This window comes from Rattus rattus, chromosome 1, assembly GCF_011064425.1.
Source record: "Rattus rattus isolate New Zealand chromosome 1, Rrattus_CSIRO_v1, whole genome shotgun sequence".
Taxonomy (NCBI): Eukaryota; Metazoa; Chordata; class Mammalia; order Rodentia; family Muridae; genus Rattus; species Rattus rattus.
The window spans coordinates 99,819,792-99,845,212 of NC_046154.1; the positions used below are offsets into that span (position 1 = coordinate 99,819,792).

Genomic DNA, 25,421 nt, shown 5'->3' on the forward strand with positions numbered 1-25,421 from the left:
TAGGAGCTGTCAAGTCCCTTCTCTTCAGTGGGTCGAAGGAGAATTGGCTAGATGCAGGGGAGTGGCCAAGACCAGAGCCCTGTTGGGGCTCAATTGGGGTGACCTCAGTTATGCCTCCATTTTCAAGAGACAAGCCGGGGAATGGGCAGGCAGTTGGGTGGAGAGCAAGCCCGTTCCTCTGGCCTGGAACCCGGTGCTTGCAAGTTCAAATGTGTTCAGAAAACAGTCAGTGGTGATCCTAAGGGATCCAGGGAGCTTCCAGAGTGTTAAGGAAAAACCCTGAGGAGAGGGAGAAGGGGGGAGGGTGATTCACAAGAAGAGAGGCCCTAGGCAGACAGAGATGGAGGGACAGGTTTTCCACTTGCGGAAGCTGGAGCTTCACATCCACAAACGCCCTCCTCATGCCCCCCAACCCAAGGGCATTCCCGAGGCTTCCTGGTTGGGAACAGGCTCTTCTCAGGACCCCGAGGTTTGGGTCAACGATGACACGATTACTACCGAGTCTGGGCCTATCGTTTAGCTCCACTACCATCTCCTTCAACACCAGCTCCTCTCACACAGCCTCCTTACTCTATCTTGCTTCTCTGCCGAACGGCAGCCCCACCAAGCCCACCTCAGCTAGAATCACGGGTGAATCACGGATGCACCATGGACATGCTAAACAGATGTGCTAGGAGCAGCGCTGAGTTTTATTTTCATTCATGCTTCCCTCATCCAGCCACCATTGCTAATCCCCTTCCCTCAGTCAGGCCGGATGCTCAGTGCTCGACATCCAGGATGCGTAATGAGGAAGATACACTCTCGGCCCTCAGGGGTGGGGAGCTTGATACAGCCTCAGGCAAAGAACAGAGCGATGTGAGGCAACCCCAATTTCTGAGTGCTGTCTGCAGGGTGATGTGGAGGCGAGAGAGAGATTAAAGACACGGGCTTTAATGTATGGGCACTTAGCTCATCTACACACTATCAATAAGTTATAAATATTAGGCCCTCCTCACCTGACCTATCCATCACCTTATAGGTGGTGGGCTGAACAGTCTTCCAGGGGGTTTGTGGCTTCTCGAGCTAGTAAGTGTGGCCTGCTGGCAGGACTGGGTCCCAGATCTGCCTGACTCTGTGCAAACGGTCCTTAGGGATGCAGCCTAAGGGGCAGGCTAGCCTCAGGTATATGCTAGCCTGTGTACCTGGCAGGCAGCAGAGAACAGTTCCAGAGCTGGAGACAGGAGATGCTCCCTGGAGTGGGGTTGGACGATGAGAAGAATGGTTGCCTGTCCCCAGAAAGATGAGGAGGACGGCTGTCTGGGGCACAGCACAGGGCAAGCACTAAGGTGTTCCAACATTGGAGGGGCAGAAGCAGTTTGGCCGGGCTGATTTGTGAGAGGCAATAGAGAACTGCAGAGAAGGCCCTTTCATGGAGATCCTGGGGCCACAGCACAGAGCCAGGCTCTTCTCTGGACACAGGCACTACGACAAAATTTGATTTGCTATTAGGACGTGTCTTTTTTTATTTTATGCTTGACTCTTTCCCTCCATTATTTTCTCCAGTGCCGGGCCAGCATGCTACCAAGAGCTCAGTACCCAGAATCCTTATTCTAAAAGCCCTCTGCCCCTAGCACCCAAGTACAGGAGCAGGCGGGCACTGCATGGACATCAGGACTCTGGAGTTTGGAGCGAGCTGAGTTTGTCACTGACTGTGTGGCTTTGAGGCGACTCCATTTCTGAGCTGTTTTCTTAAATGCCCGCCCGTTTTCAACGGGTGCGTGGACTGTAACATGTCACCGCACGCTTGGTGCTGACTCCTGCAGGTGGGTGGGGAGGCTGGCTGACCGTAGAGGCCACACACAGGAGACACACGTGGATGTTAACTGAATCTCTACAAGGCTCTAGGAGCCGAGGTCTACAGAGCCAGTGGGACCAAGTCCATAGAAGAGCTCTGCCTTGCACAGGAAAACTCCTGATGACCCAATATGATCTAAGTCAAACTGTCCGGGGGCCACAGACTTCCAGTTCCTCCATTGCTCTCCAGAGGCTAGGCTGTCCGTCCAATCTACCTATCCATGCATTCATCCATGCTTGTGTGCATTCATTCAATTATTCTCCCACCAATTGCTCATCCATATCTTCATGCATGCATCTGACTGTCTAGCCACACATGCATATTACATGTGTCCATGCATCTAGCTACGTGTCCAGTTACTTATGTATTCACATATCCATCCATTTATCCATATACAGTCGTCTATCTTCCCATCTACACAACTCACTCCCAGGCTCTCATCTGGCCTGTCCGTCTACTCATATACCCAGCCGCTGCTAACCAACCTATTCATTTATCCATCCATCCATTCACTTATCCAGCAGCCCACACGCTCCTCCACTCATCCGCTCACCCACACACTATGTATCTGTCTACCCAGGCATTCACTTGATGTTTTTCATCAAATGTCATCCAGCCCCCAACCCTGGCTGACACCAGGAATTTAGAGTGAAATTAGACCCAGAGAGGGCATCAGTGTGAAGTAAAGGTGGTCATTCGAGAGGCAGAAACGAAAGACAAAAGGCCGGAGGTAAACAGAAGGGAGTTATTAGCTCTCAAACTCCACAGGTTCACCCCAGCACTTGGACCCCGCAGAGTGAGTGGCGTCTGTATCCTGTGAGGGAGTAAATGCATTAAGGATACCCTCTTGACCCCACAGAGACAAAGACTCTGAGCATCTCCCGTGTGGAGTGCCCTTCGGGAAGCCCTCAAGCCTTACCCTGGAACCTTATGGTGTCATTGATGATCTCCAGTGTGTCAGCCACCGCGTTGTATTCGCCGACCTTCACCTCTCTGCTGTCTGTGGAGAACAGGAGACAGTAGCTGGTCAGCCGGGGCTCCCGGGCTTGGCTCTCATAGGCCCTGGCTCTGCTCTCTTAGATTTACCTCCCTCTAACACCTACTCCAGCTAGGATCCCAAAGCTTGGAGCTGGCCTGAGTCAGAACCTCAGCAGGGTGTCCATCCAGTGATGAACACCCCAAGCAGGGGAACCCCATTTTCTCCAAAATAAATGCTACCTGATCATTCCTCCTTCCTGCTCACTGAGTAGATGTCTCCCGGCTGACTTTCCCTTGCTTGGTTGGCTTTACCTCAGGGCAGCATGGACTCTTTCTTCATCTATCCTAGGACAAGGCAGGAGCCTACTCCCTTGGTGCCAACCCCCAGCTCCCTTGGACTTTACTCTACTTCTCTTGGGCTGCACCCACACTCTCTTGGAGTCCCCAGTGAAGGAGGACCCCAAAGCGCTGTGGTGTGACTCTGTCAGCCGAAGGTAGCTGGGATCCTCTCCTCCTTCATACTGGACAAGACCATCCTGACAATGCATCCTGAGGTAGAACCGGGGTGGCCCGGAAACCACAGAACTCTGTTGTGTCATATCGAGCCGTACCCATTGCTTTTGTTTCTCTACATGCCTGTGTTCTCCCACCTCACTGGCGAATTCTGTAGGCCTTCCTCCTCTTCACTATTTCTTGGCTTTAGCTCACCATCTTTGCCATTGTCAAGGGTAAAGGTAGCGATGACTGGCTTAGGAAGGTGGCAGGTAAAAGGTGTCCTATTCCCAGGTAACACAGGGCACTGGGTGATAAATGGGAGTGAATGGGAGGGGCGTGGGGATGAGATAACCACCCAGGATTCCGGCATGGATGATAAGGACCTTAAGGTGCTGTTTTATGAGTTTGGAGTGCAGGGAGGGATCACATATTGGAGAGATGTCTTGAGGCTGGATTGCTGGTGGATCACCTAGATGAAGACATCCTTGGGTCTGGAGCCCAGGGCAACGGTGAGATAGGGCTATTGACCTACACGGAAGCTGGGAACAGTCTCATCCTGGCAGACAGATGTGAGACTCTAGGGAAAGCCCAACAAGGCAAAGGTACCATATACAGCATTGGGGGGCATCGACTTCCAGAAATAGGCAGAGAGCAGAGGAGCCGGGGAAGAGAAGCCAGATGCCACCGTAGAAGCATCGTAGCATCCAGTTAAAGGGACAGTGTGACCATGGAGCTGGGCAGAGATCTCCCATGCCCCTGGAAGACTCGTGCAAGCAGTCTCTTGAGTCAGGGCTGTGGATTTGGTGTCTGGGAGATGCGGGTGTGAGCAGAGGTGGAGGCACACAGAAGGGGCAGGGAGCTGGGTGTATGGGAGCACAGAGTGGAGCCCCCAGGCACAGCAGGCCTTTCAAGGGTTGGGGAAGGCAGGCACAGGACTCTCAGAGTCCTGCAGTGGGTGTTGTGATTCGATATGGTTTGAGTCTTCCCTAGAGGTTTGCGCGCTGGGAGCTTGGTTCCTGTGTGACAGCGTTGAGGTGGTGGGAGGCACTTAGGTCATTGGAGTCCCACTCTAATGACATGCCATTATGAAGTGTGTGGCTTCTCCCTGTGGGACTGAGTTGACGGATGGGTTGCCTGCTGCACAGTGTGATAAGCAGGGCCTCTTTTCTTTGGGAAATAACTGGCCCCAGGTATTTTACTACAGTAACAAGAAATGACCAAGAGTGGCTAGATCTAGGCTTCTACATGCCTATTTTTCTGTTCTGTATCATTGTTGTGTGCGTGTGTGAAGGGGCTCTTTGTGCTACTCCACTGACAAGGAAACGGAGTCTGGAGCTGATCATAGACCTCCTTCACACACCCTGGACTTTACTCATGGTCCACTGGGCCCTCTTGATTGGATCCCTGAGTGACATCTGGCTGTCTGCATGGCTCACCACTAGAGAAGTATGTCTGAAGTGCTCTAAAGCCTACCAAGGTGCAGGTAGGTTCCCAGAGCCTCCAGCCAGCCAAGTGCCCAGAGCTGATAAAGGAAACCCAAGGTAGGTCCAGGGAGACAGTCTGGTCTCCAGAGGTGTAGAAGCCCCGCTCATCCCTTGTAAGCTTCAGAGAAGCAGACGAGGGAATCTCTTAGGCCATACTTCTTTTTTTTTCCTTTTCTTTGGAGCTGGGGACCGAACCCAGGGCCTTGCGCTTGCTAGGCAAGCGCTCTACCACTGAGCTAAATCCCCAACCCCTAGGGCATACTTCTGCCTGCTTCCTAAACTTCAGGGAAAGGGGACCATAAAAGTCATGGTGGGTGGGCAGGGCATACTATGCAGGTGGCAGCTGCTTGCTTGGGTCACCCAGGTCTTAAATGTCACATTAACACACTCAGTAGGGGGCTCCAGCCTCTCGCTCTCTCGCATTAGCAAGTCTCAGCCTCTCAGGCTCCCCAATCAGTTCCATCCCCAGGAGTAGGAGGAGGAAGCCCTGACTTATTTATTCAGCTCAGGGAGGTAGCACATGAAATATGCAGGCAGATAGGAACCAATCGTCAGGATCCAGGAAGCGGCACCACAGGGACTTCATGGTGCCCGCAGCCACACGGCCGGCCCCTCAGACTCACACACCCTGCTCTCTGCACTGTCTCACGGCCCCGAAATAATATTCAACTTCCCACAAAGAACATAATCACAGTAATTTCCCCCAGGAGATAATACTCAGAGGCTCTAGGAGCTGGCTAGTTTCTGCATTTAGTGCTCGGAAACCATGACCTAACTCCCCTGCCCAGGGAGGAGAGGTAGGCCTCAGGCAGACAATGGATGGGGCTTAAAGTCATGTGGGGACGGTGGTCAAGGAGCACCTGACAGGGCTACCCTGCTCTTGCTTCAGAGCTGCTTCTCCTGCCCAGGCTGAGCGGAACAGCCTCTCATTCTGCCTCCGGTTACCGAGCACTAATTTGCATGCTGAGGCCTGCTCAGGGGACCAAACCATCAATACTTTTCCATGGGCAGTACAAAGTCAAAGTTACTCCTACACCATTCACTAAGGCAGTTCGGGACATCTTTGATGTCACAGAGATGTTACATTAAGTCCCTGGGTTACATCACAGCCTTCAGTCATTCAGCTAATATTGTCGGGCACCTGCAGTGGGCCAGGCTGTGTGCTGGGAGCTGGAGTCACAAAGGTGTAAAGCAACACGGTGTACTGTGATGCGGTGGTGTGTGCCTGCTCTGTCAGTGCTAGGGAGGCCGAGGCAAGAGAATGGCAAGTTTGGAGCCCGTGCTACATAATAAACGCCCATCCCAGCGGCAGCGGCAGCGGTGGTGGCAGCTGAGGGCCTCCCCAGTGGCTTAACTAACAGCAAATGATAGTTACTTAATCCATGAAGAGAGTAGGACTTATGCTGGGTCCTCAGGCATTCTGAATGCGCTCTTATTTCGATGGATGTCTCCCCTTTTCACGGTAGCTCTCCCCTCCCTCCACATCCCAAACCAAGTTTATTTTATTTTAATTTTTTTAAACACAGCCTCATTAGATCACAAGACTGGCTTTCAAATTATAACTTTCCCAGCCTGGCCTTGAATTTGTGGTCCTCCTGGCTCAGGCTGTCTAGCAGCCGAGGTTACAGGTATGTGCAAGATACACGCCCTGTTCTGTTCTTCCTGGCCTTCCTAACCAGGTTAACTGCCTGCTGTGTAGCCAACACTTCTAACTTTTAAAATCTTTTATTTGTTATTATTAGTGTGTGTTATCCCCCTCGTGGTGTGTGTGTGTGTGTGTGTGTGTGTGTGTGTGTGTGTGTGTGTATACAATTATCGTTAGGAGTTAGTTCTTCCCTTCCACAGTGGGTTTTGGGGACCAAATTCAGGTTATCAGCACAGTAACGGCCACTGAGTGATTTTACCTAACGATGTATCTTGCTAGCCCAGTACTTCCAAGTTTTAAGCGTGTGCCTCTACTCTAAGATCACGTGGTAATTCTATGAATCCACACTGGGTCTTATAAACTAGAGCTCACAGACCAGGGCATCTGTGTGGCCTGGAAGGAAGACTAGCCCAGTGGGAGAAGAGACCATTACAGTGGCTGCCACCAGCTGGTGCCCTGTCCCCCAGCTGTGGTTGTGATCAGCTCTTGGAGTGACTTCTCCCTTCTCTGGGCCTTTCTTTCTCCAGCTGCTTTGAGTGGCTCTATTGGTTCTCAGCCTTGGTGGGGACTTAGAGACCTGGGACTTCTGGAACATTCAGATGCCTGGGTACCAGTCGATTCATCGTAGAACCCCAGAGTTTAAGAAGTGGGTCCCGGGCGGGGTGGGGTGGGGTGTGTGGGTCATTTTTCCTAAAGCTTCCCAAGATGATCCTATCATGGAGATGAAGTGGAGAGCTACTGGCCACACTTTAGACTTTGAACGTGGACAATTTCTGGTTCTCAGAGGCTAAAAATATTATGGAACCCAGAGTCCCATTTTTGCAGAATAATCCTAGTTCTCCCTTATTCCCTCTTATTTAAAAGGCACATTTCTTTTTTCTCAAATTTTGCATTTGGGCACCTAGAGAAAATAGATCCTATGCTGACAATTTGAATGTTGAAAAAATGTCCAGTCTGAAAATATTCCCTGGCTCTGGGCCCAAGAGTGTCCAGGAGACAGTTGGGCCAAGGTTTTATCAGAGAATGATGTTGCCAGCCTTCTGCTCTTGCTGGCTCTCTGGTCTGTATGTGACAGGGGCTCTGTCCCGTCCCCCAGATGCCCATTCTTTACCTGACTCTGGTTTGAAGGGAACGACCAACTGTATGTGTTGACACTAACTTACTGGTCCGCTAGATTGCTGAGTCCCTGTAGTCCCAGAGCGTAGGAGGTGGAGCCAGGTTACAAGTTTGATAAGGGCTGCAAAGTGAGTTTCCAGCAGCCTGAGCTGTGGAGATGGTGTCAGAAACAAAACAATGCAAAAGAAAACAAGACCGGCTGTCCAAAAGCCTGAAAACCACAAATCAGAGAACCCTGGAGCGCGGCAGGGGGAGGTTAATGCACAACAGAGCAGAGTCGGACTGGAAGACGCTCTTGAAGCCCAAGGCCAATACAGGTTCAGCACGTACATAGTACACACAGTCCTGCACATAACTGGAAAAGAATGACCTCAAAATCAAACTGGCCAGGGGATCGGAAGTGCCAGTTAACAAACAACCCAAACGCCTGAGAGCCAGGCCACGACTTAGTTTATTCTTTTAGACTGCAGATGGGAAGGGGGAGGAGAGGGGAAAAGAGGGAGAAAGAGGAAGAAAAGAAGGGTGGGGGGGTAGCTAGGGAAGGAGGGACAAAGAGAGATATCGGGGAGTACCACAGGTGGGAGGGAGGGACATAGGGGTCCCTGACCAGTGGAAGTGGAAGCAGTACAGTCACTGGGAAGAGAAATCTGGCAGATGTACACAGGTTTCATGAGCGCACACTTCCCAACCCAACCGCCTGCAGAGGCCCCAGTGGAATCCTTAAGGGGATGTGTGTAAGGGCCCTTATTATTCATGAGGGGACAGAGTTTTCGACAAGCTGGTGCCTGTCACTGGGGAGTGGACATGGGGTGGATGTATCCATGGAGATAGTAGGGAGAAGTCGTGGCCTAGATGATCTCCCAGCAATGAAGCAGAGGCGTGTCCAAACACAGCGTACTAAAGGTAAAACAGAAGCAACCGCAAAGACCGGGAAAAACAAAAAGTCATATGACCTGGAGGGCACTGAGGCGGATCCAAGACATACAGACCCAAAATGGTAACCCACACCTGGGGAGGACACATAACACAACATTCCCACTAAGCCGTGGGCATGGGGCTCATTCGCTGGGTGTGGGGATAAGTGAGGGGAACAGGGGATGAGCAGGCCAGAATGTCTTTCCTGGGACAGTGGTATCAACGCCCTGACAAATGAGGAATGTGGGGCAAGGCCATACTTCTGAGCATTGTAGAGAACGGCCAGGGGAAAAGTCCATGCCAGTCACTGATCAAGACACTCGACAGTATCCTGCCACTGGATACTCAGTCACTTTCAAAGCAAAGAACAAGGTTATCTTTTGTATCCCTATTTTGAAAATGAGCTCTAAAATGAAATTTCAGAGTGATTAAGCTACTCTGCCTGGCAAGTAATGACACTTTTCACACGAGGGGGATGAGCTCCCGGTCCCTGAGGCATTCAAGCAGAGACATGGGGAATCAGGGCTCCTGTAACACAGAGTCTGTCACAATGTCCCCTAATAATTCTGCCTTCTGGGCCCTCTTACTTGAGGGCGTTCCTCCTGGAACTAGCAGGCAGGCCTTCAGGCTGGGAATGACACCCTGGTCCCAACATGCCCACCTTCACTATTGTCCTTCTGACCCACAGCCCTGCTAGAGTAGGCTGAAGTTTTGGGGACTCCATCTCCAGTCTTAAAAAGCCACTCCGAAAGAAAGAAAAAAAAAAAAGCCAATGTTCGAGTCCACTGAGGCAGCCTTTCAGACCCTGGCTCATGGCGGCTGCTGCAGTGTGTCAGGAGACAGGTAAGGACATTTAAAAATCAGCCTCAGGAGTCTCTCTAATCAGGGCCAAACTGTCCTGAAAGTTCTCTAGTAGGTTCTGGGAAGTGTCTTCCTGCCTTTATGGGCGCTGACATTTGGCCAGAGAGAGTATGAAGTCCCCAGGGCCAGGAACTGTATCTTACTCAACTTGGTGCGCCCCTGGAGGGCTCAGCAAAGCAGCAGGCGGAGGAAGGGAGAAACTGTTTTAGCATCTGTTCCGTGGGGCGGGGAGATTAGGGTGTGCATGGAGAGGCGGGGCCTCCGCCCCTGGAGGTACGTTCTGAATGACAATTACGGCATTAAGAGCCAGCGAGAACCCCATCCCTTCAGATCAGGTGTGCAGACACCAGCCCCAGAGGCTGTGCTTTATATCTCAAGGAAGCTACTATCAGTCAGCCTCACAAACAGGCCTAATGAAGGCAGGCTGTCGGGAGCAGATGCTGGGCTTTCTATGAGAGCGCCAAACAAGGCCTAATCACGCTCTGCTCAGCTTCTTCCCCGCTACAGATCCCCAGTGCTGCTTAGAAGAGGAAGTTACAGGGAATCTTTTTCTCTCTTAAAGGGAAAGAAAGAGCTGCTTTCCCCCAACGTTCACCTCCATCCAAGCGGGGCTCTGGAGACGGCAGAGCGGATGGGGAGGAACAGGAAACAGGAAGACTTGGACTTGGGCGTGACCAGGATTGGTGTGGCTCTACCGGGTGGCAACACCACCCCTGCCTCCACCTGCAATTCAGGAAGTGGAGCTTATTGCCCACCAGAGAAGGGTGGATACACATAAGCTATGTGGAGGAGGTCCTAGGGTATAGTGATGGGGGCACGGCCAGGGGTCAGGGAGGGACCAGGGGCAGCACAGGGACATGAACGGGCAGTCGGTTTCTATGTGGGCAGCTGAGGATGCAGCCTCTGGAGATACAAGTCAGCATTCTTTGGAGTGAAGGATGCTGGGTATTTGTACCTACGCATTATCATGGCTCTGGGTTGATCCCAGAAATGGACAACGGGACCTATTGGTCCCACATGGGGAGATGCTGTCGTTCCTAGCGGGATGCTGCCTGTCTTGATGTGGACAGGACCACAAACCTGACTTAGCTTGGCTGCTCGCTCTGGCTGCCCTGTCAGTTCAGCCATGCTAAACCCGCAGTGGCTGGAGTTGATGTCTAAACTTAACATATGAAAAAGAGGACAATAAAACTGGCTGGCGCCGCTGCCATCAAGTAATCCATATTTTACAAAACGCTCTGCTCCAGGTGATATAATTTGAGAACTTGGGATATGACAAAAGGATTTAGTTGCTATCATTCAAAAAAAAAAAAACAACAACAAAAAAAAAAAACCAAAAACAAAAAGCAAGCGTATTTGCCAGGATGTTTACTCTGTTCAGCCAATGAAGAAGACTCAGCAAATGGGGAAATAATTACATTTGCCTAAGATAACACCTTTGGTGCATGCTGGAGAGCTGACGTGCGTTTCAATTACCTGCCTTGGGAGGATGGATGAGTGAACCTCACGATCCCATTAGGGGGAGGCAGCCAAAGAAATACCTCTCCAGATTGATCGGGTGTCTGGCGGGATTCATCCAAATGAATCTGAAGAGCTTGCTTCAGTTCGGGCTTTCTCTGGAATGACTCTGGGATCTACTCAGAGCAAAGGCCTCATCTCTTGTCAATAAGCCAAGAAGCAGTACTCTTACAAATGGTCCCTCCTTTGGGGCAGAGTAACCACAATCATAATGACGACACTGAGTCAAACTGAGTCAACGGTCCTAGGGAGTGTCCAGCTCTGCCCCCCTTTATGCTCTGAGAACTCCGACGAGTCGCTATCCTTCTCTGAACTGTTTTCATTATACATGAAACGTGGTTGGGGTGGCTTCTGAGCTCCACCTTGACTCTAGCAGCAGCAGCAAAACCCAACAAATGGACTGGTTCCTGCAGAACATTTTGTGGTATATAAAAACCGTGTGTGTGTGTGTGTGTGTGTGTGTGTATGTGTGTGTGTGTGTGTGTGTGTGTGTGTGTGTGTGTGTGTGTGTGTGTGTGTGTGTGTGTGGGGGGTGGTGGGTGGGGCGGAAGAGGCCATGGAGGTTGTAATAAAATAGAGACTAAAGTGACATACCAGACTGGTAGACTGGTGTGATGGACTTTGTAAGGGTTCTCCATCACACTGCAAACTGTCGGCTTTGAAATGGCCAGGGTACTGATGGGCAGAGTGGAAAGACGCTGAGAACTATGAAATGTTCTCGAAGGTGCAGCGGCTATGTCTGAAAAAGTCCTCCAGAAGAAATGCACACTGAAGCATTTATATATTGAAATGAGCTAATGCCTCGGAGTGGTTTTACAATAGCTAGCAAAAGGTGGGTCAGATGGGGCTCCATGGGGGCGAGCCGAGATAACGTAAGGCTGGCACAATGCAGGCAATGACTAACACCAGGTGATGGAGAGGCCGGGTCATTACATAGCTCTGTGATCCAGTCCCGGAATGATGCAGGCTTCTCAGCGTATTACTATTGACTTACCCATGCTTCCCCCACCCCTTTTTTAAAAGTCTAGAAGTCACATGGGGGTCAGGTAGGCATGGGGAGTCGGGCATTTGAGAAACAATTTTCCACATAGCTGTAACTCATGTTCTCATGGGGAAGCAGTTCCTATCGACTCTTGTTTTATCTGGAATCTCATATCAGATTTCCATCTCCTCTGATGCCTTTTATTGCAGAAACACAACATCCCTGAATATAAATGCTGTCAGCTGGAATGAATAAGCATCCAAAAGCCTACCTTGAAATTGAGTAAATTTAATGGTTCCCATTCTCTCCCCGTTCCGGAACACAACTTGACCCTAAAAACAAAACAAAACAAATGAGAACAAAAGAGAAATGTCACATTAGCCCACTGAAATCGTAAACGGCACGGCATGCTTATTAATATTGGAGAAAAATTGGCCCCCGTTGAAGGCAGACACCAAAGTCAACCTCATTACTTACACATTAGTTGTGACTTTATCTGCTTAATATGCGAGAGGCACAAAATCAATAATGAAGCTATCACACGTGGATTAAAGCTGAGATAGCATCACCATTAGCACACCGATTATGAAATGCCCACATGGTTCATGTTATCATGGGATGAGGTCTTCAAGTGGGATGGACGCAGAGGTGAGGTTTTTGATTGTTGGTTCTGTGCCCACTATAGGCTTCCCTGAGGCTATCTGGCTGGAGAACCAGCAGGGTGCTGGAGGTTGGGCTTTCTTTCCCTTCTTTTCTTCCTCCCTCCCTCCCTCCCTCCCTCCCTGTCTCCCTTCCTTCCTTCTTTCCTTCCTTCCTTCCTCTCCCCTTCCTTTCTTCTTTCTTTTTATTACCTCTATCTATCTATCTATCTATCTATCTATCTATCTATCTATCTATCTATGGTTTATTATTAAGGATGGACAGGGCTGACCATGGTGGTGCACACGTTTAATCCCAGCAATCAGAAGGCAGAGGCAGAGGCAGAGGCAGAGGCAGAGGCAGAGGCAGAGGCAGAGGCAGAGGCAGAGGCAGAGGCAGAGGCAGAGGCACAGAACTTTGTGAGTTTGAGAGCAGCCTGGTCTATAAAGTGAGCTCCAGGACAGCCAGGGCTACACAGATAAACCCTATTTCAGGGAAAAAAACAGATGGAGAATGTTTTGGGACAATCACCCTGAGGTGACGTCAGCCCCAATTATAACTGCGCTATGATGCAGCTCAAAATTAAGCATCTCCAGCCAGCAAGACCTGACTACTGTCACAGGCAGCTGAGCACCTCTCATTAGGGACTTTGGGGGCTAAAGATTGCTGTCATCTCTAGCATCTGCCTTGATGGTGCCCATACGCTTGGTTGAGTACACTAGGGATTTAAAGAAGGCACACCAGTTCCTTTTGCCCACCATGGTCCCTGCTAAAATCCTTCAGTTATTCAAGGAAACTGATGAGAAGAACTTGACATGCAGTCAGTCTGTCACTGCATCTTAACCACTTGCATAGGTAGCACGGGGGTGATGCCCACTTTACAGATCAAGAAACTGAGGCTGGGCTGGGGAGATGGCTCAGTGGGTAAGGTACTTGTCCTGTGAGGTTCTGAGTTTGATTCCTCAGAATCTGTGTAAAAGGCCGGGAGTGGCAGGCCCATCTGCAACCCCAGTGCTGTTTATGTTGAAATGAGAGGCGGAGTTGTAGAATTCCTGGATGAGAACCTGGGCATCTGGCCTGGTGTAGGAAGCCTTGGATAAAAAGAGATCCTGCCTCAAACGCGGTGAAAGGTGAGGACCAATACCAGAGATCGTCCCAGGTTCCATGCGCACACATGCACGAACACACACACACACACACACACACACACACACACACACACACACACACACACAAACGCACGCATGCTTTCATGCACACTTTCATGCAGAGGTGCCAGGATCGAACACAGGACCCTGCACACACAAGCTGAGTGCTCTACCATTGAGCCACACCTCTAACTGTTTGACTTAGGACTCTCTCACTGGAGTAGGTGAAATTCGGGAAGGAAGCTCTTTCTATGGGATCCTGCCTTCCTCTCACTGCAGAGCATCCCCGGCCAGGGCAATGGTGCTGCATTGTCAGGAGAAAGCCCGGGAGCATCTCCCCCCAACCCCGGCCCTGATGAGTGGGGTGGGGGTGGGGGTGGGGCGGTCCATAGGGTGAGGCAGGCCCCATGTCTGTCTTTAAGAGCTAAGAGGATCCCGCACCTTCACAAACACCTTCCCAAGCCACTTTGACACCTTTGTGAAGCCCCGAAGACAGCTGTGAGTAATATCAGTTTGAAACCGAACACCCACCCAATCCTACATTCAGGTGGCAGTAAGCAATTCCCTAAAGTGTGAAAACACTTCAAGCGAAGGTGAGACAGGAGCTGTGATTTTATTTCTAGGGATGATTGGAAATCACAGAACACCTTCCAAAAGGATCGTGCTTATGCAAATGGACCACTTTACCTGGGTGGGAAAGAGGCAAAAAACGCTCTCCACAAGGAGAAAAATGGAAGAAAAATTCCCCCAAGGGCAGAGCCCTAAATTCTTTACTGATCTCTTCGCCAGGATCTGAAGAATCCCAACGGGCTTGACTAGGTCTAGAATGCGGTCTGTCCCTCCGGTTCTCTGCTGGTTACATTAAAACGCGTGTGGGAGGGTGTCCTTGGCCAGATGGAATAGGTGGGAGAGAAAACACTCTCCTGATTTTTTTTTAAAATAAACTATTGTTACTTTTAGATTGAGTGTGATTGTGCACACGCACATTCGTGCACCTGAGTGTGCGTGTGTGTTCTTGTGTGCACACAGTCATGTAGGTGCTCACCGGGGTCAGAAGAGGCATCTGAGCCTTTGGTGCTAGAGGTATGAGCCGTTGTGAGCCTCCTAAAGCCTTTGTACTGAATTCAGATCCTCTGCAGTGCTCTCGGCTGTGGCCCCATCTTTCCCGTCTCCTGTCCACCCCCTAACGAAACTCATTAATCCATTTTGAAGTAAGCCTTGCTCTGTTTCGTTTTACCTGCAATAGCTGACTTTACTAGCAGGAACTCCTCCCTTCCCCTTACCGTCTCAGGGCGCAGAGGTAGGAGAGCAATGCCTGAATTTCACAAGCCGTGCTCCTTCTCCTCTCAGGCAAAGCTGTAGATGTTATCTCTGAAATACAGCCACTGCCCCCCCACCCCATAGCTCCTGTCTCCACACAAGCCCTCAGTGATTGGAGGCAGTCATTTTTTAAATACTCCTAGTAGCAAAGAGCTGAAGTAAAAGAAAGATCTGAGGCACCAGGAAGTTGCCAACCTTTGGAAAGAAATTTTCGTCTCCCAAGGGACAGACATCAGTTAGCAAAGGGGTAAAACCAGGTAGCCTCATCTCCCAGAAGGGTCATCTCCAAATGACTGATTCATCAACCTCATGAACCACCATATGCCGTGTGTGCCTCCCAACAAGAGGGCACCTTGTTCTCCAACAGATTTATTTTTAAAATTGTGATAGCTAGTGTTGATGGTACACAGATTAACAGTTGGCTTGTTGATGGTCTATCTGTACCAGAGAGGAAGCTAGAGCTTAGTGAAGCCCCTCTGAGGAAACTGTCATGTGACTCAGTTTACTGAGTGACCTGTCTCTCACTGTTCCCTTCATTATTGTCAACTACTCAGAGGGCTATCGGCTCAGATGAGGAAGGCCTCCTGCCCATGAGTAGTCAAGGAGACCTCTTTAGAAGCTACCCTCCATTTACAAGATGACCAGATCATAACACAATATTTGACCTATTCTTTGTTTTAAATTGGGTCTCATGCCCAGGCAGCCTTCAAATTCCAGGTCTCAAGGGATTCTTTTCCTCAGCCTCCTGAACGGCCAGCTAGGTCTCCAGGAGTGCTACACCTTGCTGTGTTCAAGTACCCCACTGGGCACCGTGTCTCACTCTAAGGGAGCGTTGTATCAATAAATGAATAAGAAATGTCAGTCAGTGATGGGGCTGTGATGGTGAGGAAGGAAGAGAAGCAGACCTAGATATGGAGTTGGTCTTGCTTCTTTGAGTTCTTGCTGGAGTCCTTGCTCTTGAGATTCTTTCCCAACTCACTTCCTGCGGCCAATATTTGCCTCTTGGTCTGCTTTCGGTAACCTAACCCAAGACTTCCTGTTGGGGCGGGGCCTTGGGCAGGAAGAGGAGGAGGCAAGGGCTTCTCTCCCAGGGTTCACCAGCGTTCTCTGGTTTTTGGTGGAGGATCACTGTAGTCAAACAGTACGAGTGGCGGTCGGGAGACCTGGAAAGCTGGAGACATGAGAAGAGAGGAGGCTTTGTCCTGGAACGCAGCTGACTTTTCTCTCCAGGAAGGATGCAAGATTTCTGGCACAGTCAAGCCCCTGCTTAAGGCCTTTTCTCTGTCTCAGGTGCAAACGTGCGCTTTCCTAGGACTCTCACAAGAAGCCCAGCTTACAGGGTCAGGCAAGTACTAACGCCATTGTCAGACCAACTCTACATCTAGATCTGCAGCCCTGTCAGGTTAAAATTCCATCTCGGCCGGCTCCAGACCCACCTCACGTATCAAAAGATAGAGAAAAGGAAATATATGTTTCTTAGCAACCCTTCGAAAAATAACTCAAGAGTCTCCAAAATGGCATGTAGAATTATTAATAAGACGAGGACTTCTGTCCTTTGGGGAGCCTCTTGGCCACACGTGGGAGTGTGAATTACTCTGCAATTCTCACTTGAGCCCGTGTCCGTGCCCTCCGGCAGGCCTTGTATTTCCTTCTGAATTCTCTTTCTTCCACCTCTCCTGTTTAAGTCTATGTTTCAAGTGACTCGACCTAAAATTCTTTTCTGCTTCGAAGCCACCAATCTCAGTTTGACCCACACTGAGGTTCCTGGAAGATGGGGGACTCCTCAGGCCGCTGAGGGTGGCACTGTGGAGCTATGGCTCTGTCTCTATCCTACTTTCCAAAACCCCAGAATTGTGCTCCCCTTTCAGAAAGCCTTTACGTATATAAATGTCACAGCTCTCCTTGAGCAGAGGCAGTCTGGGGCTGTCGCATCACTGAGGACCAATCCATGTGAGAAATTAGATCCCAAGGCAGTGGGGTTTGGTAGCTGCGACCCTGGCAGTGCCCATAGTTCACTCTCTCATCCATATATTCTTCTCTGTGTTGCAGGGGCATTCAGGCCTTCAAGTCACATTTCCCAGAATCCCCTGCTAACCAGTTCCGTCTTCGTCTTGCTAATAGGAAGCATTCATGAGAAAAAGTTCATATCAGGGAAAAAATTTTTTTATCCAATCCCCACCTTGGTTTTGGGCACAGTAGTAAAAACTACAAGTGGTCAAAAATGGAGTGGGGCCAAGTGGGATCCAGCTACCTACTGAGTGAGTGCTCAGAGAGGTACAGCCTCCAGTGTGGCAGATCTGGCAGCATCCATGGGGTCCAGCATGCTTGAACGTCACCTCTTTATTTGACTTGTATTCCAAATCTGCTCCTTGATCACACCCTTTGGACACCATTGCGATCAGTGCTCTATGAAGAAGCTAGGACCCTCTGGCCTTGTAGAGGCAGTCGCAGCCCTGCCTTCCTTCCCGTCCTTCCACCTCCACAGACCTGGGAACACTCATAACCTCACACGTGCCACTTCAGGGACAACCCTTCTCGATCCAGCCCTCCCAAGGAAGTCCTGAGCCGACTTGGGGCCCAACTTGTTTTGCTAAGACCCTCTGTGGAGCAGATGTGGAAATAAAATCATCGAGGAAAAGTCCCCAGGTGGAGAAGAGTTAAGGGTTTGCTTTCCCCTGAAAGAGATGCTGTGTGAGAAAGAGTAGAAGGCCATGAGCCCCAGGGGAGGAGGACAGTAAGGAGGACAGCCAATGAGGATACAGTGTAGTGACACCTACACATGAAGACGCCATGGAGAAATCCATTACTATGTATGCTAACCTCAAAAATTAATTTAAAAACGCTATGGCCAAAAGGAGACTTTTAAAAAGCAGCCTGCTTCATGACGATCAATCTCAGATGACAGGGCAGCGTGTGAGCCACACACGGACAGGGGGGCGGGGATACAGGAGGGGGAGATGTGGGGAACTCAAGCTTCAGGATTGGCCAGGCAGTAGCAGCTAGCGCCATCATTGTGAGTGGGGACTGGCAGGCTTTCTCTGAGCTGCAGGCCTTCTATCCGAAAGAACAGTTCCTACCTCTCAGGACAGTGTGGGAGGATTAAAGAGGAGACTTAGAAAAGAACACTACCCTGCATTGGGCCCAGAAGGACATTTAATAAGTAATCTACATTATCTAAGTCACTTTAGTGCAAGGTCTATTCCTTGGGGTGGGGTGGGGATGGGCATATGGATGTGGAGGGGGATAGTGAGGGGATGGGGATGGGGATGGAGTGCATCCTGTAAGCTCCAGACTCTCTTAGAAAAGTCTCTGCTTTTAGACTTTCTCTCCAACAGTTCATTTCTGGATGTAGAGCATACCCAATAGTGATTTACGAGTCATATAGGTCAAACCCTACACTGGGGTTTTTTTTCTTTCCTTCCTTTATTTTGTGGTCTCAGCCTCAGTTTCACAGCAGAGGATGGGCTGGCCTGCCCAGGACTGGCATCAGTTCTGAGAGGGCAGAAGTGTGACTTCTGTGAGGTTGACAAGCAGCACTTAGCTGAAGCCGGTAACTAGTCAGGAGATCCCTGAGCACAGCCTGAGGGCCTGGCCTCCTGGGTACTGTACAGTGCCAAGTTCTGTGCTTCCCAGAGCATGCTGGGAAATGTTTCTTCCTGAGTGTGGTTTTGGAGTGCGTATTTGCCTCTGGGCAGTCATGCTTGCTGTGGGAGAGGGGGCATGTATGAGCAGCTAAGCATGTGTGTGTGAGAGAGCATGCACGATCCCATGTATATATGCTTTAATGCATGTGTCTGTGTGCATGTGCATCTGTATGTGCATGTCCATGTGCATGTGTGTATGTGTATGCATGTGTTTTTATGTCTATGTGCATATCGGTGTTCATATGCATCTATGTGTAAAATCTGCACAGAGATGAAGAATTCCTTTTTTAACTTAGTTTTTTAAGACATTTAAGTGTATGTGCATGTGACTGCTTGTCTATATGTACACCACACGTGTGCGGGTGCCAGTGGAGGCCAGAAGTTACACGTGGTTGTGAGCTACCTAACGTTAGTGCCGGTGTTGGTAATCAAACCCAGGTCTTCTGCAAGAGCAGCGACTGCTCTAATCTGCTTAGCCATGTCTGCAGCCCCCCAGGTGAGTGGATGTCTTAAAAGCTGAAAGTTGAGGAGCCAGGAGCCCTGCCTAGTTTGCTGGAGGAGTAGGCCGCCATCGCAGGCTGAGTGGACAGTCCTGTACACATTGACTGGCTCTCCCCAGTGTCTGCACCAGTCTCCGAGGGCAACACGATACTGTTATTGGAGCTCCAATGCTGCAGGGCAGGTTCCCATCTATGGAGGGTGGAGCTCGACACCACGCAGGCTTGAAGGAGAAGGTATCCTCTGTCCCCACAGGGACAGTGGAACTTAAAAGGGAGGGAAAGATCAAATAATTAGGTCTGTCTATCCTGTTTCTGTAAAGGTGAAAAAAAGCTCTTTTTTTCCTAGCGTGTCTCCTTGGACTATAGGAGAGACCATATTTTGCCTTTTATTTAAAATATTTTTCCTACCCTGCAGACCCTTTTGATAGGTCTAAGCCTTCAGATGTGTGATGCGAGAGGTAGGAAGGCCGAAGGTCAGGGGAGGGGTAGGGTGGGAGGCGTGGTCTGCCCACTGCCACTCTCTGAAGTTGGTAAGATGAAGTAGCAACTTCCCACAAAGCACTTGGTGGCCTAAGGCAGGGCTGGGCTCAGCAGAAGAAAGTGGAGGCCCAGAGAAGGCTGGAGGATGCTCCACAAGAGGAGACCTGCTCCTGCCCTCTCTCTCCGTTAGTATGAAAGCAGAGGCAGGCTTCTGGGAACAGCAAATATCAGACATGCATGCATGTGCACAGAGAAGAGGAATAATGTAAAGTGAACTCTGATAGGACCGAGAAACATGTCAACCACAGGCTGGGCGGGAGTGATGAGTCTGGCACATGCCAGGCAAGTAGCAGCATAAAGAGTGAGCAAAATCCAGTCCAAGATTGCACAGAGCTTGCAGGCTGCCAGGAGAGATTAATACTTATAATAGGCACATGGGACGTATAGAATTACTAATAAATAACGCGAAGAGAAAACAGATTGCTGTGAAAGAAAACAAGACCCTAATCTAGACAGTAAAGCTGAAGAGGGTGACTGAGGAGAAGATGGACAAAGAGCACGACAGGTGACACAGGTAAAGTGAGCAGAACGTCATCATGGTATACATAGTGAGTTCCAGTTGACCAGGGCTACATAGCGAGAGCCTGTCTCAAACAAACAAAAAAGGAAGAAATGAAGGTAAATGGGGACAGGTGTGTGGGGACAGGTGAGTGGGGACAGGTAAGGTGAGTGGGGACAGGTGTGGGGACAGGTGTATGGGGATAGGTGAAGTGAGTAGGGTCAGTTGTGTGGGGACAGGTGAGGTGAGTAGAGCAGGTGTGTGGGGACAGGTAAGGTGAGTGGGAACAGGTGTGGGGACAGGCATGTGGGGACAGGTGTATGGGGATAGGTGAAGTGAGTAGGGTCAGGTGTGAGGGGACAGGTGAGGTGAGTGGGGACAGGTGTGTGGGGACAGGTGTGGGGGGATGGGTGAAGTGAGTAGGGTCAGGTGTGGGGGGACAGGTGAGGTGTGAGGGGACAGGTGGGGTGAGTGGGGACAGGTGTGGGGACAGGTATGTGGGGACAGGTGTGGGGACAGGTGAGGTGAGTGGGGACAGGTGTGTGGGGACAGGTGTGTGGGGACAGGTGTGGGGACAGGTGTGTGGGACAGGTGTGTGGGGATGGGTGAAGTGAGTAGGGGTCAGGTGTGAGGGACAGGTGGGGTGAGGGGGGACAGGTGTGTGGGGACAGGTGTGTGGAGACAGGTGTGTGGGGACAGGTGAAGTGAGTAGGGTCAGGTGTGTGGGGACAGGTGAGGTGAGTAGGGACAGGTGTGTGGGGACAGGTGAGAGTGGAGACAGGTGAGTGGGGACAGGTGACTCAAGACTTAAGCAAAACCCTTCACAAAACCCCTCTCCAGGACTTAAGCAGGAAACAGTTTCTGGGGAGTAGAGACTCCCAGAGGAGCTGGTTGTAGGATACAGAGAGCTTTTGTGAATCCTCTTCTGAGCAGGGCAAGCTTTCAGCAATGCCGCTGCTTTTGAGTCACCATGCTCCTGTAAGTCACTCCAGTAAACTCAGTTTCAGTAAGCTGGACTTGGCAAGAATTCTTTGTTCTGTCTGTTGTTGGTGCCCTGTTCAGGGCGATTGTTCATCTCCCCAAGAGACCCCCCACCCCCAGGGCCTTAATTTTTCAGGGGAAGCTGCAGATGGATTTTAATCAGGAGATGACTTGATCTACATTATCTGGACTTGGAAACTGAAGACATTATACAACGTTGGCAAAGTGCCTGACTCCCATTTGTTGGCCTTCAGGTCTCTTTCCCTGTCCTTCCAGTTACGTGGCTGGACAGGTTTCCCAGCCTCCATGTTAGTTAGGCCAGGGCTTCTGACCATCTAGCGAATGGTACAGGGCAGGTATCACATCTGCTGTTCCAGATCTAGCACATGCTAACTTCTCAAAAGATCCGTCATTTCCCTACCTGCTAGTGCGGCTCCTAGGAGCTAGCAGAGAGCTCGCAGGCCCAAGGAACTGCAGGGACAAGCGGTGGAAGAGGCTGGGCTGCTGCTTGCCTGTGTGGAAGGGCCATGCCCCACCCACTCTGCACTCTGCTGTTTCACTCTATTAGTTTCTCATCCTGTAACCAAACATCTGACAGGAAAATGTTTCAAGAGCAAGGGCTTTTCTGGGCTCATTTTTATTTCCCTGTTCTTTCTTCTCTCTCTTTTCTTTATTCTCTCTAGCCTCCATTTCTTCCTTTTTTGTTTGTTTGTTTGTTTGTTTGTTTGAGACAGGCTCTCAATATGTAGCCCTGGTCAACTGGAACTCACTATATAGACCATGATGACGTTGACTCACAGAGATCTGCCCCAGTCTGCCTTCTGAGTGCTGGGATTAAGGTACGTGCCTGGTTGAATCAATCAATCAATCAATCAATCAATCTATCTATCCATCCATCCGTCTATCCTCCATCCATCCATCTGTCCTCCATCCATCCATTTCACCCATCTATTCATCCACCTATCATCTGTCTGTGTATGTATGTATGTATGTATGTATGTATGTATGTATGATGTCTGTCTGCATCTATCTATCTATCTATCTATCTATCTATCTATCTATCTATCTTTCTGTAATCTATCTTTTATATCTGGCAATACTGTGTGTATTGAACGTAGAGTCTCAAGTACACCAGTCAAAAATTCTACTACTGAGATACATCCCTGGCCCTGCTTTGGCTCACGGTTGAGGTTCTAATCCATCACAGGAAGATGTGATGGCTGGCATGGCTCTGGGTTGTGGTGGCAGGAGTGTGAGTCTGCTTGCTTGCATGTGGGCAGACCAGGAAACAGAGATTGGGCAAGAAACATGGTATAACTATATCCCTCAAGGCCTGTTCCCTAGTGACTGATTTATTTCCTCTAGCCGGACCTCACCTCCAAAGCCTCCCACAAGAGTTCTACCAGCACTGGAGACCAAGCATTCAAACACACGCGCCTGGGGAAGACATTTTACATCCAAACTGTCCATGGAGGTTCTGAGGAAACTTGTTACAGCAGCTGGTGTTATATATAAATGATAACAATTTATAAATAAAGAATGATAAAAGCTAAGAAAAGGATAATTCTTCTACAGAATGTTCAGTTGATATGAGACTTATCCCTCTCTCCAAGGAGCAGTGCTAAACACTGGTTAATCTTGTACTGGGTAATTACGTTTATTTTTTTTTTTAACTCTTCAATACTCCCTGATATTCTCTAATGAGCAAGTATTATTTTACTAACAAGAAAAGTTTATTTAAAAGTTTTCTTTCACTAAAATGCTATTATAAGGAGATATATTTTCCCCCCAGGCCAAAAAAAAAAAATCACAATATCACCACCAACCAGCAAATTAATTCTCCCTCTTGAAATACATTAATTTTCATCAACAGCTTAAGCGTTTTCCTGTACAAGATCCAGGGATCTGCGTGAACATAAACACAGCTTCCCTTGTTGTCTGGTGACAAAAAGAAGCTGGAGCAAGGAGTCAGAAGGCGTGCGCTCAGGCTGCACCTGGCCGCGTCTTGAAGCGCCACGTCCCGAAGGGCTCCAGGCTCCGCTCATCTGTCTTCAGGTTTCCTTCTACGAGCACGCACAACAAAACCACTGCCTGCACCACTACTCTGCAGAGAAAGTCTTCATGCTATTTTCATCTCTGCTGAGGCAGCAGCTATGTAAGACACCTGAGCTCTCTCGGACTCCTCAGCAGCCTCCGTGGGATGGACTGGGTGCCATCTTTCCATTTTCCGGATGAGGAGACAGAGGGACCGAGAGGGCAGGGGTCTGTCTTAGGTCACATGACCAGCCAGGAGGGGAAGGAGCCTTTGCCTAGATCGCCACTTCAGACTCATGCTCCAGATATCGGTGCAGCCCCCTAACCCCGCCCCCATGCAGGACCCAGACGTTGAACTGAAACTGAGCCCTTTGCTTTCCAGACCAGAGAGTGATTGCTTTCTAGCTTGGGAAGGTGGAGAGATGGTGCCACCCTTTGATAGTATTGTTGGCATGGAGGACCTGGTTGGAGTAGTGGGTAGCATCACTCACTGCCTGTTCGGCTTCCAGTGGGTAGGATACAAAACCCCCTGTGGTTGGGGGCCTCCTCCCAGGTGCTCAGTCTGCCCTCCTGGTTATCTGCAGTTGTAAGCCCCTCTACGACGAGCGGCATTTAATTTTTGCATTAACTGTAGATTCTATTTTTGTTTAATAGATCAGTCTCTCCACCAGGAAAACTGAATTGCTGACCAGTTGACCCCAAAGTCCAAGACATGCAATTTACAATCTGTTTGCGTATTTGCCCACCAGGGTGGGCTGCAGACTGGCCTGGGCTGGGGGCAGGCAGCACTCCAAGTAGGCATCTGGTACATACAGCAGCCATAGGGAGGTCAAGCGGGGCTTGGCTGCAGGGAGATCCTGGCAAGGGTTGGGGTGCACAGACTGAAGTAGGAAGGAGAGGATGTGTAGGAGGTGGTAAGTAATGAGGAAGGTGACCCAGAAAGGGGTCAACTCAGCCCTCAGTGACTTCAGTTGCTGTCTCCCCAGAGTATAAGGAAATGGTTTACATGTTCTGAAAGCCAAGTCCAGGGTTCCTCATAATAATTAAAAATACTCAGTGTGGGAAGAAGCCTTGTTTGGTCTCCTGGGGATGGGTGACCTCTCAGTGGTTGCCTGGCAGGCAGAAGCCAAGGCAGGGGTAGGAGGTGGTCACTGTGGGGGACAACAGGTGAGGAGACGGGACCAAGGACGAGGAAGAATGGAGAGAGGGAGCTTTGAGGTGGCTGAGGAGCTCAGTCAAGTTATCCAGGTTCATTCTTGGTTCACAGAGACCCCTCCCCACCCTGAGTCCTTGCAAGAGAAGCAGCCTCGGTGCTGCTGGGTGTCTCATGGTGGGGAAGGGGCTGCTTGTGTCCACACAGCCCAGAGCTGAGGGGAGCAGGAGGGATCATGCCACCTCTGGATTTGAATACACTTGGTGCATGTGAGACCACATGGGCATAAGTCCAACCTGATGTTAATTGTGGGTACCTCCAGGGTGAGGGATGGAGTTTCCCAACAGCCATTCTGTGGTCCTAATGGTGACCTCACATTGTACAAACGATGCAGAGGGGTCAGAGGCTTGGCAGGCTCGGTGGCTTGGGGGATAGGGTGAAGGAAGAGTGGACAAGGAGAGCTCTCAAGCTTTTGACCCCAGAGAAAGGGCCAGGCAGATCCACAGCAGGGCCTTAGCCCAACACATCAGTTTCCTTACTCTGGATACGGGATGCCTTGGTGCACTCTGAGGCATGGCAGCCCCTCTTTTCTCCCAGCCTCAGGATCCCCTCAAGCCTGTTGGAGCCTGGTCTCACTAGAGTGCGGTCCTGTGGTCCAGCCTGATGCATTTGTGCTGGGATGGCTCTGCCAACCTTTCTCCATAGATGGTAGGAAGAGGAAAGACCCACACAGGTTTCAGAGGAGGGCTGACAGGATTCCAAAGTGAGCCTGCAACACTCTACATTTAGTTCAGACCTATTGATTTAGACCTAGCCTAGGATGAGCAGTTCTCTCAGGTAACTTCTACCACCAAGGAAGCTCACAGCTGGGGCGTAGAGGAAAGCTCACAGTTCGATATCCACAGCACACTGGCAGGATGCTCTGGCTGGCAGAGAACCCAGATGTCAGTATCTATCCCAGACTGTGTCAGAGAAAGCTTCAGGAGGTGGAGGAGAGAGGAAGGGAGGAAGGGAGGGGAAAGGAGGAGGAGGAGGCGGGGGAGGGGAGGGAGGAGGGAGGGAGGGAGGAGAGAGAGAGAGAGAGAGAGAGAGAGAGAGAGAGAGAGAGAGATATGATATTCCTAAGAGCCTAAAA

At 50.2% G+C, this 25,421-nt stretch overlaps 1 protein-coding gene across 1 annotated transcript in view; it reads right to left on the reverse strand.

The window, feature by feature from the left end:
- Positions 1-25,421, reverse strand: part of Gabbr2 (gamma-aminobutyric acid type B receptor subunit 2) — a 339,742-nt gene that overhangs the window by 77,055 nt on the left and 237,266 nt on the right. The window contains exons 8-9 of the mRNA XM_032904180.1: positions 12,100-12,160; positions 2,754-2,834 (exon numbers count right to left, since the gene is read on the reverse strand). Of these exons, the coding sequence (XP_032760071.1) occupies positions 2,754-2,834; positions 12,100-12,160 (142 nt within the window). The remainder of the gene's footprint in view (positions 1-2,753; positions 2,835-12,099; positions 12,161-25,421) is intronic.